Genomic DNA, 12,876 nt, shown 5'->3' on the forward strand with positions numbered 1-12,876 from the left:
CAAGGTCATTTTTCTAGCACCCTCCCCTGATATTCCCAGACACAGCCCTAGGATATATAAAACTTAAAGAAAGCACGAATGGAATTTGAACTTGGTGGATTGCACCATGGTTCTATTAATCAGATTATCATGTTTCTTTCCATCAGTATCCACATTTTTAATTCAATTCAAATAACATTTTTATCAAACAATTGTATTGAAATCTCTCAACAAAAAGCTTTTCATCAGGTCAAAAAGCGAGAAAACCGGTTAACAAAGAAAACTTGGCGCATTATGAGATGCAAAATAAACAAAGAAATATATTATTAGGGGGCCCTATCTGGGAACCTCAGGGTCGGAGATGGGTTGGTGGCGTGCATTGTGAGAAAAGTGACTTCAGTATTTGGAAAGAACATAAAATAAGGAATATAATGGTACATATTTTATTTTATTAGCATGTTTCAATTAGATGTGGTCAACAACAGTAAATTTACCGAATAGGGTTGAGTTACACCACACTTTAAAAACTAAAGGTATTTAAAGCAACACACGAACTCTTGAATTGGAAGGAGCAGACAATGGGAACAATAGATCTTACTAGCATAAGGGAGGCAGAGCTTTTCTTATACGGCCTTATAGGAAGATTATGTTCACAATATGTATCGCTTGGGTGTGAACATAACACTTTTTACAGGGAATTCCATTTGGTATTGTAGCCTAAATAAATTTACAATATAATGGGTAACCCACGTAATTTATTACCTTGAATTGAAATATTACTTATTTAAAGATCGAAAAAAGGCTTTATTAGGAACAAATAAAAGTTCAAATAGGTATAAGTCTTAAGGGATAATTCCATAGGGATAATACAAAAGCTTTATTAGGGGAGGGGGAGCTATTTTGGTAGTCATACTGAAAAAGCAAAACTGTTAAATATAATTAAAGAGAACACGTATATTTGAAATTAAATTGAATTCGAAAGGTAACCATAATAGGAATATTTAAGACAAAGGCCGCAAAATGCGAAAAAACAAGATTTGGGTGTTGTTTCTAGGGTTGAAATAGCAACTATTCTAGTTTTAATTATTGCTTGCATGTAGAACATAAAGCATCCCTAGTTTTAAAGATTAATATAATTTAATTTTGATTTTCAAATGTGACCCATTGAGTAACTAAAATAATTTGGAAATTAAACATCATTTTGCAAAAACATCTGAGATTCCAGTATAATTTCTAAGAAGTTAAGTATGTGATAATTTCAAAGGAATTGAAATATCACTATCAATTAACCACTTAACACCAGAAATTTAACCACTTGGAAGTGAGACTAAGTGTCACTTAGTCCCAAGTCCCATATTTTGGCGTTTTATGGTCTAAGCGAAAAGAAAAAAATCCTCTCTAATGGACAAATTACAAACAATGGAGATATTCCAAACGTTAAGAGATTAATATAGATCCTAAGTAACATAACTTTCTACTAGAGTCAATTCATGGTCAGTGTACTGGAATTAAAGCTGAAAAATAAGGAAGAGCCAGATGGGTACCCGAACTCATCGAACTCATTGAGGTTGCATTAATAGACATAGTTTTTCGTTCTTGAAGGAAATTTGGCCATTAAAGTGCTACTGTCCCTACAGAGCCTGATTTTGATTAAATTTTCTCCCCTTCTTGTTACTCTAAGTTTCTGGAAAGTTAGTAATTCGGTTGATTAGGATGAAAGCGAGACTCTAGTCCCTTTCGGCTCAGTGAATCTTTCAAAGGAAAATGGGTATGTTCTTTGCAGTCCAGCCACGTATGAGCGATTCCAGTCAAACGAACTAACATCCAGTGCAAAAGAAAAGTGATTTTAAAGTTCAAAGGACTGGTTTACTGCAAGAAAATGTGAAAAATCATGTTCGTGTGACAACAAGTATGGACTTTCCAGTTGTTGACTAATTATTCCTGTTGATGATAAAAAAAAATATATTCTCTAGTTATCGAGCTCTAGATATTTCCAAATTAAGGATTGAACAATTAGCAATGGAGGCTAAAAGATCGATACATATTGATTTCAACAAGAAATACAGAAACAATTTCCTAAAGAGCTTGTTCATAATAATTATCGGATAAAGAGTTTAAAAATTGCCGCCTTTTTACTTCCAAGTGCAGTAGAATTTTTGTATTGAGCACATTTTGCTTAGCTCAAACTTATTTTATTCCAAATGGATGCAAAAGATTCAAATCGTTGTTTCTGAGATGCCTATCAACTAATCTTTGATATTCAGACTGGCGCTTAGGTTTATTTTTGGTAGAAGGAGGGGTAAGAAGAATTTCACCAATTAATAAAAAGTGTATATATACTTTTAATATGAAAGCATACAAATTTAATAGTACATGAATAATATGAGAAATGTAAGAAAATATGTCTTACTAGCACAGAAACCCTAGGTTTTCAAGAGCCTCAGTCTCCCCCCTTTCTGTAAACATACCGGAAAATTGAACTTTATGATATTTTAAATGACTGAGCAAAACCCTCTGCCCCCTTTCTGCGCAGTGGCTAGTGATATTTTTGTCGTTGCACCATTAATGTTCAGACACTGCGATATAGAAACAATTTCCTCAGGACATCTGAACATATATTGAGTAAACTCATACCTCTTATTTATTGAGCTGGTTGGTCTTAAGTGGTAATACTGCTTAAGACTTACTGTCAATGCTCTGACTAATATTATTTGGTATTAATAGGTACTACCACTTGATCATATCAATAAACTAAAGAATAGTGTGTCAATATAGATGACACTGACGCATATACCAAATGATAAAATATTCGTTACACATTTTTGTTTGGAATACTTAGAGGTAGTGTTGGGCGATATTTTGATTAATCAATATATCGATGTTTTTGAATTCGATATTTGATATATCGATGTCGATATTTCGGATCAGTTTTTATGCTATCTCATGGATTTGCCGTAGTTCAATAACACAAATGGTAAATTAAGGATATTTTGTATAGCTTTTTTTTCAAAATTCAAATAATATAAAATCAAACAATAAAAAAAAACTTCGATTAATAAATGAATATAATAAAAACCTATATTAGGAACTATTCGGGCTCAGGAAAAGAGAAAAATAAACTACTGGATATTCGAAAATATCAGCATGTCAATGTTTTTCCCTAAGAGTCGGTTCTACCGTTCAGTGATTATCTGACCAGCCTTGGAAAACACTCTTTCAGAAGGGACACTGGTAGCGGGAAGAGACACGAATTTCATTGCAAATTCGTACAGGTATTTTTGGGACCCCAAAGCACGATACTTCCACAACTTGAGTGGACAAGTTTCTCTTGGGACTACTTGCTCCCTATTGAAACTTTGCAGACCCATGATATATTCCGCTGAGATCGAAGTATGTCGTGCATTGATTATAAGGACTTCATCGTGTGAACCACACAAACTGACTTGATTCTGAAAAGACTGCATCGCGAGGACAGCGATGGTACTTGTATCTTTTGATCGAGATTCAGCAGACAGCAAGCCCAAATCTATCTCGTGTGCAATTTTGCTCTTAACTTTTAGAAGATCCTCTGGTGAAATATAAATTTTCTTGAGAAGCGGGTGATCATATGTGGCTATTCTGACGAGTGTGACTTGACCAAGGCTCATAAGTCTAAAATGTTTTTTAGTCAGCAAAGGCTTTCGAAGTTGATCAGCCAAATCTGAAAATACATCAAAATTTACTTGAGCAAGGTGGCGTCTCAAAATCTTAGACAAAGGTAGGATTTTCGAGATGGAGGAAAAGCTTTCAGAAGAGAGCTCAATAGTTGCCTCTTCAAAGGGTGTAAGCACCGAATTCACGTTCGAAATAACCCCCCACTTACTGTCAGTGAGTATGAGGTTCACTTTACCGAGAAGCGCAAGCGAACTTGTTACCGACTCTTTCAAATCTTGTAAACTACGCAACATAGTGAGAAGCGAATTCCATCTAGTAGTCACATAGGGTTTTAGTTTTTTGGTGCAAACATTTTCAATAGAGATTTGAACCTAGCGCAATTTGTCGGTAGCTACAACACTACGGCTAAAAAAGCTGACAATATTTCTAGCCTTTTGGACGAGAGGCAACAATTCAGCAGTATCATAAATAGCACCCCCCCTACAAAGAAATTCAGAGTATGTGCGAAGTACGAAACATTTGTCCATCCTGTACCTACTTGGGATGCAGCATCCTTTACAGCCCGAACTACATTTGCTCCATTATCAGTTACTACAGCAACAACCTTTTCCTTGATCCACTCAGTGGCAATTTTCATAAGGTGAACCTTAATAGTATTAGCAGTATGTACATATATATATATAAATATATATATATATATATATATATATATATATATATATATATATATATATATATATATATATATATATATACATATATATATATATATATATATATATATATATATATATATATATATATATATATATATATATATATATATATATATATATATATATATATATATATATATATATATATATATATATATATATATATATATATATATATATATATATATATAAATAAATATATATATAAATAAATATATATATAAATATGTATATATATATCACTACACACTACACACACACACACACACACACACACACACACACACACACACACACACACACACACACACACACACACACACACACACACATATATACACATATATATATATATATATATATATATATATATATATATATATATATATATATATATATATATATATATATATATATATATATATATATATATATATATATATATATATATATATATATATATATATATATATATATATATATATATATATATATATATATATATATATATATATATATATATATACATACATATATATATATATATATATATATATATATATATATATATATATATATATATATATATATATATATATATATATATATATATATATATATATATATATATATATATATATATATATATATATATATATATACTATTAAGGTTAATATATACATTAAGGTAGCTCCTTTTCCCTGACAGAATTTTTTCAGACTGAGAAAATTCACCCTGTCTGATTTAGCTTTGATTACATCCAATATGCAAAATTTTCATCAAAACATAATTTGTTGTGGACTTTTCCTCCTCAATTGGTATTTATTCACACATATATGACTCAGGAGCCAGAAGTAAATTCTTGTAAAAAAGATGCCAGGGTAAGATATAAGATAATGATAAATAAAATCAATTATAGATGAAAGTATTCAAGCCTGCAAAAAATCTCAAAGGTTTATGCTGAAAATTTGGAGAATTTTCATATGGTGAATTTTCCGCGGGAACTATAGAGGGTAAGAGACCCTTATGAAATATCAGTTTCGATAATACGTTTCGATATTCGATATCGATATTTGGTCTGATATACCGATATATGAATATCGATATCAAATATCGCCCAACACTACTAATGGGACAACAGCTTGCTCATTTTTTACCATTTCTTTTCGTTGGTGAACTTGATGGGTAGAAGTACGGCAACTGGGCTTAGTATTAAATCTATTCTTAAGTTACATTTGATTGATAAAATTACATATCTTTTAAATACCTTTTCTAGGTTCGTTCAGAATGCTGGCAAAAAAACAGATTAAAAAGTGTAGTTTTGAGAATGGAGGATCCAGCTTTAGCAATTCATAAAAGTAAGTAGTTTTATCATATATAGGTACTTACGTGTTATAGTGACCACACCTTTTCTTGATCTATAATGAAACCGGTTTTCTGTGTCCACTCGGAGATAATCACCTTAGCCAGAGCGGGATAAACAGTATCTATGCAGGTATATTTTAATTAACTATTTATTATATAGAGATGGTTAGGTTAGGTATTTAATATAATGCGTTCTGGGCGGCCTGCCTTCCATAATTCTCTGTTGTAGTTTTCATATTTTTGTTACTAAAATATTATATCGCATCATGCTTTGGTATATCAAACAGTTCGTGGTAACGAACTGTAAGTAAGGAGCTATCCGGCTCAATACTAACCGAAACTCTAAAACGGAATTTTGATACCAATAGATGTATCAAAAGAATTGGCTTTTTATGCTGATTTCATATGTATAAGTTTTATTAAGTTGAGTCTTACCCATTAATGGCTACGAGCCTGAGAAAATTTGCCTGATTTTCAAAAAAAGGGGGAAACACCCTTTAAAAGTCATAAAATCTTAATGAAAGCTATACCATCAGATTCAGCGTATCAGAAAACCCTACTTAAGGAATAAAATTTCAGCTCATGCTTAAAGCTATGAGCAGAGGAATGAAAAATATACCGGAGCTGTTTGTTTGGCTAACAGTTTCAGAGCTAAACTTGTTTTAAGCAAATACAAGATTATCTCTGATATAGATGTCTATTTCAATATTCCTAAGTGACCATGTTTACTATGCAACTTCTTAGCCGTTGTACTCTTAATCCTAGCATGACGAATGAAACCAAGAGAGGAAATAAATAGGATAAATGAAAAGTAAAATCAAAAAGGTGAGAAAACGAGGATTTTGTCACCCAGTGGCAAAATATGAAGACGAAGAACAAGCAAATATTTCGAAAAGGACCTGCGCCAAGTCGTCCTCAGTGCTCATAAAAAAAAAAAAAAACATAAACGAAAAAAAAATAACCTTTCGAAGTGAACCTAACAAGAGCAGAATAGATACTCAAATAGTTATTTAAATATTTTTAGGATTAATATTTATTTAATCCTAGCATACTTGGTTATGTGGACGATTCTCTTTGGTTAGACATTCAAAGCTGTTGTATTTGAAAATTAAATTAAAGCATGAAAGCTGTATGCCAACCAGGACTATCAAACCACTAATTCTGAAACGAGACATATATGTCTCTGGACTTTTTGTTTTAGTATATTTTTATAGTTTCCAAGCTAATTTTCGTATTGTTATTTGGAATAATAACGGAGTTGATATTGCTCAACTTAAGATTATTACAATATATAACAAAAGACGTTCCATAGTCTTGCTTTAGTTCTGAAGCCAGAAAAAATTTTTCTGAGTGACCCTTTTGCGAATTAAGATTAGTTGATTCAAATTATGAATAATATAGATAATTCCATAATACGTAGCCTACAAATGAAACACGGTCTACGAATACTGCTAAAATAAAAATTCCAAAACCATATTTACTGAGTATGTGCGTAAATTAAGCAAAAAGGTATAACAAAAATATTAAAAGTAGGCTGTTCTTAAGTTATTACATAGTAACACCAGAGATAACACAAAGCAGTTGCCAATTAAGCCAGCCTTTTGGTTACACCCTATTATTTAGCTAAGTTTTTGCTTTCGACTGATATTAATTTTAAAAAAGTTTTCCTAAGAACGTTAATAATAAAATTAAACTTAAAACAAATAGAAATAATCTGAAATTAGAAATGGATTCCCATCCCTCACAAACTCTTATGCAGGCGAAAGTGTCATATTTGTTTTTACTGGAAATGATGTATATTCTGAAAACAGTTTCTTTTTTTATATAACATTAAAAGTAAAATAAAAATATTTATAGATTTTCCGAGAAAAGAAAACGATTTATTCTTAAATATATTAATTTTTGACAATTGATTTAGTTTTACTATTTCAAAGTATATTTATTTTTGTCACTATTTTTTCGTCCCTCCTCACTCCACAAACCTTAAAACGCTAAATTTTAATTTACATTTATATGAAAACTGTAGATTTTCGCACAGTTGTCTCTTTTTTGTTAATCAATTTTACTGGGAGACAACTTGTATTTTCCAGAAAAATATATTTATCACAGTCAATTTGGTTCATTAAAAAGACGATGAAAATTATACACTATTTATATAATTGTTATTTATATAAAACCATTTTAAGTAATTTGTGAGATATCGCAAAACTTAAAATCCTTGTCCTTAAAATTTAAAACCTTGTCCTATTTTTTAATTTTCTGGGTCCCTTATTTCTTAGCATTTATCACAGTCTAGCCTTTTCATTTTTTTTTGTGTTAAACATTGCAGTTTTGTACGTTTAATTTGGCTAACCATATTTTGTTTTTCTTTTTACGGTCTTTACTGTTCTGTTTTCCTTTATTTGAAGTGGGCAGTAAATACTTATTTGATAAAGTCCCCCCTTGTTACCTTCTTGAAACCAAGGCTAAATTTTCATTTCTACTTTACAGAAGACGTCATAAATTTTAAGCGTTTTTTTTTTATCATAATGTTCTTCAAGCAAAATATTAGACAGTGATTCAGGAAAACTTGCAATTTTCTAATACTTCCCAATCCATGTCATTAGATGACAATAGTGGACCTGAAGCTCCCCTAAGCCCTTTCCATCCCTTTACTGGAATGGTGGAAATGTTACACCTTGTTGGAGCCAGAATCTTCCCAGGATTTTCAATCGAAAGGTTTGGAGAACCTAATTTGGTACAAAGCCCCTCCAAATATAAAATTTAGTCAAACAAACATCTCTTAGCTATGCCCAGTTTTTTTAGGGAAAGATCGAGAATTGCTATAAAAAGGAAAATTTTCCGATTTTCACACATTTCTCCCATTTTCTCAACGTATTTTCAACCTAAAAAATTAAAATGAAGCTTCAGAAATGTAATTTGGTAGATAGATAATACTGAATCTTGGCAACAAAATAATACGAAAATTATTGTCTTACCTTGAAATATGAAAACTACAGGACTGAAGCAAATAACATACCCAAGACTTGTACAGGGGACATAAACCGGGGTCGGAATCAAAGTATTTGTACTGTTGACCAAAGAGGGTCTGAGGTGAAGTGCATACAATATTGACTGTAGGGTATTGGAGACGGAGGGAACATACCATTGACTAAACGGGGTTAGAGGCGGAGCATATGCACTGTTTACTAAAGGAGGCTTGTCTTCTATTAAAGGGTATAAAAACCGGAATGGTTTAATCTCAGCTATCGAATGATTGTCATTACACGTAGAAATGTGAAAGCCACCGGACTGCATAAAAATAGCCCACCAAAAACTCACAGAGTGCCTTCAATTTGAGCCTGCGTCGTTTTAATTTCGTCGTTTTTTACACATTTTCATTTTGTTTGCGCTGACACCTTGTTTTGTATACAAAATAGCCATGGTTTTATTTCTATTCGTTGAAATTCATTGGCTTTGTGTGCCATTTCTTAGTAAAAGATAGGAAAATTGCTTCGGTAATACTATCATTGACAATCTGTATCGAATATATAATACTATCTCGTTCCCAAAATCAAGGAAATGAATCTCCCTTTTTTTTATATATAAGCTTCATACTAGCCCTGACGTCAATGCTGATGGGTCAGTTGAGATTCGTTCGAATAAAAATTATTTTTGCATTCGATTTGGTAGTTAGAAACTATTAGAAATCTTTTAGAAATTGATTTTAAACCTTTCAGTGTTACTAGCTGGAGATAGCAAGCCTTATCCTATTGTGAGTACTGACTTGTCGTCCGCTGTCCAAACTTTTATGCCGAGTCCACCAAAAAAGAAACCCAAGAATAGAGATAGAAACAGCGGTCCAGCAAGACGTTTTCTAAGGTGAGTCATATTTTGTACAAAAAAACGAAGTCAAAATTTATTTGATTTATTAACCGTTATCACTCTATAATGCCCTACAAAGTGTTGCAGTCCTGTTCAAAAATATGGTAACCAAAAAGTAGAAGTTTCAGCTGGAGTGAGGGGAGTGAATGTCTATTAGCCTATTCTTCGTCGTTTTTGTTGTTGATGGTTTTTTGGCTTTGTCACCAGCATATCAAACTGATGATTTGGAAAATAGAAAGAGGTTAGAAAATCAAATTTAATTTGTTTTTTCTCTCTTCTCTTTTTTGTTTGCAGTTTTGAGATATTGATAACATATAGTGGCATGTTTAGTCGAATTTGAGTCATAGGTTTTAATTCTCAATTTAAGTTATTTTTTAGGTTGCTATCTCTGGATTTGTTCTTTAAGCGTTCAAATTTAATCAACAATTAAATGCATAACGCATTTAAAATGATGAAAAACGGAACTTAAACTAAAGATAACCTTGGCTGTGCTAATTCCACAGCATTCATTTCAGATTAGGAAAAATACAATAGTTTGTGCAGGTTAAACCATAAGTGCTTTCAGAACTTAAAAAAGCGTGCTTTCATTTAGCACTTAAAAAGTGCGTTCACTTAGTCAAAACATTGTTTTATGGATAACTTTTGACCATTCTGATTTTGGAAAAATTGATCATCTAATTTTTCCATTAGTACATTATGGATGTTAGCAAAATCTAGCATTAATCTTCGAAAGATTTTTATCCGAAAGCAAAAACTTTGCAGGGAACAAATAAACTAAAAATCTCTTCTTTTTGCTCTCTTTTTCTTCTGTTATTAAAAAACAGATACATGCACAAAAAAGTTATCTATAGGCATCAAAGATCCAGCAAAGCAGCATAGATTTCAAAGATCTAGTTTTTTTTGTATTTTTTCAAGTGAGAAAAAGGGATCTATATATTACTTTTCTTGTACATTTTACTTATTTGGATATTTACGTATTTTAAATGTATTTTGCACTGTATTATGCACTCTTTGAATGAATAGGCAATTATAAGCATCTCTAAAACCAAATAAAACACCCCAAATCTAATGATACCATCGATACAGCATGATACATTTAAGAGTGTAGGCTACGAGGCTCATTTCACAAAAAAATATCACATAACACATTTCGAATTACAACAACCAAATTAACTGAAACCTTACTCAAAATTACCTCCCCCCCCTCAAAAAAAGAAGAAAAACGTGTGGTAATTTTAATTTTTCAACAGTTAATCAATGAGAGGATAGATGTTTCATTAAGACTGCTATTTGCGTTCTCTCTGGAACGATAAAGTTCTGGAAATGCAATCACTGCAAGTGCTTTACTCTGCATTTAGCTAATTGCTGCAATTTGCTTTAACCATTAATCTACATAAATAAATTACATTTCGAAGCTCCCATTTAATCTGCGTTGCCTGGTGTTGGTTTTGGATTGCATTACTTGGACAGAATATAGAACTAGGATAAACTACACATTAGAATAGATTATTTAAACAGTAAAAATTAGTTGAAAATAAAATTCTATGCTCCCGCTCCTCGGCCTCTCTTATCCAGAAAAAACCCCTTATCAACCCTTTTTCACTTTCTCCCCTCAGGGAGGTTTATACGTGCTTAAAGAACTTTCAACCAAGCTTTATATATTACCACCCCTCCTCATAATTGGGTGAGTATACAAATAAATGGGCATCAATAATTCGGTGGGCAATAAGTTACTAAATAAAGATAGACATGATAGTTAGAAAATCAAGGCTAGGGTTTTGTCGTTTTAATTTATTGTCAATTTTTTCTCTTTTCTTGTCCAAGCAGTCGGTATAATCTTTTCAGCTCGATGCGTTCACAATGAAGCTTTTAATACGAAGGATAAATAATTTGGGATTTTTTTCATTGATTACCGCAGATTTGAACTGAAATCAAAATTGTGAATGAGAAGGAAATGAATCACGTTGCATTGACGGCATTTTTTCAATAGGCGTAGGATAAAACTGGAAATAACATTACTTTGGAAAAAAGGTAACCCTAAAATCCTCCCTATTTCCCGTTATCTGTTAATTATAAACAAAAATGATAAAAAAAAATTTGAATATTGAGCAACATATTTTGAATATGAGCAATATACTTTTTCAAGTAAATTTGGCTAATGAAAATTCTATAGCCAAATTGACCGACTATGACGAAACTGAAGCAGCAAAGCTTGAAAACCTCGAACAAAAATTCGGGTCTACGACCAATAGGAAGTAAAAGAAGAAAAACAATCGAAAGAATATTTCCCCTGTGTCCCAGCAAGGCGTCCTCTGCATAGAAAAGAGAATTTTTTTTTAGTCATAACAATTTAGAAAAGGAAAGAAATCGAAAATCAAAATTGAATAAAAAAATATCAAACCAATACGCACAATAATTACTCCATGTAAACACTAAGGAAGTAGAATAATCATGAGCTACTCATTGTGCTGCAAAGCAAGACTGCTGCTTTCGCTGCTGTTTTTTCTAGTGATCAGCTGTCTATAACTCCAAAGTGCTAAGACATGCAAACTCAAAATTTTTCTTGGATGTGAGAATCGTGAAACGGGAAGAAAAGTTCTAGTGTAGTTAGCAAATTTTCCACTAGTTTTCATATAAAGATAAAACCGTTATTTCCTCATGTTTTACATGGTGCTGAGACAATATCATCCTGTCTGGGAGAACACAATTTCATATCTCTTTTATATTTCTTAAAAGTCACTCTGGAAAAGTCGATATCGAATGTCACATTCCTGTTTTTCGGGTTGATTTCCGAAATTGTTGAATTGACGTCTTTTTATCAAACTGTTTGATGTCTATGAGTAATTTTTTTATAGAAAAGGTAGAATATTCTCTGACGTGCATAGGTAAATCTTGATCTTCTAAGATTTGCAGCTGTATTGACTTTACAGAATAAAATTCCTTCTGTGACCTTTCATATTTTTAAATTTTGACTTTGTGAATTTCGTACATTTTGTAACTAAAATATCCCAGCTTCGAAGCTAAGCTTTCCAAAAATCAAACGATTTCAAGGAACGGGAGCCTACATTAGTTTTCCATAAACAAAATTCCTTCTGTAACTTTTTTGGCTTTGAAGTTTTGACTCTGCGATATCCCTGAATTTTCTAGCAGGACATTTCTAAGTAAAATGCCCTAGCTTCGAAGCTTAACTTTTTAGAAATCAAACAACTTTTAATACTAGTAGAACTTCATGTTATCTCTTGGACGACCAAAGCATAATTTCTGCATCTCTCGTAATTATTTGGGAAATAATACTGG

The 12,876-nt window shown here is 31.8% G+C and overlaps 1 protein-coding gene across 2 annotated transcripts in view; it reads left to right on the forward strand.

Annotated features, from left to right (window-relative positions):
• Window positions 1–12,876, forward strand: part of LOC148955127 (popeye domain-containing protein 1-A-like) — a 129,116-nt gene that overhangs the window by 96,936 nt on the left and 19,304 nt on the right. For both annotated transcript variants that reach the window (XM_089108074.1, XM_089108075.1), the window contains exons 6-7: window positions 5,627–5,708; window positions 9,435–9,576. In XM_089108074.1, the coding sequence (XP_088964200.1) occupies window positions 5,627–5,708; window positions 9,435–9,576 (224 nt within the window). The remainder of the gene's footprint in view (window positions 1–5,626; window positions 5,709–9,434; window positions 9,577–12,876) is intronic.

This window comes from Artemia sp. Qi Xiang Cuo, chromosome 2 (genome assembly GCF_049724085.1).
Source record: "Artemia sp. Qi Xiang Cuo chromosome 2, ASM4972408v1, whole genome shotgun sequence".
Lineage (NCBI taxonomy): Eukaryota > Metazoa > Arthropoda > Branchiopoda > Anostraca > Artemiidae > Artemia > Artemia sp. Qi Xiang Cuo.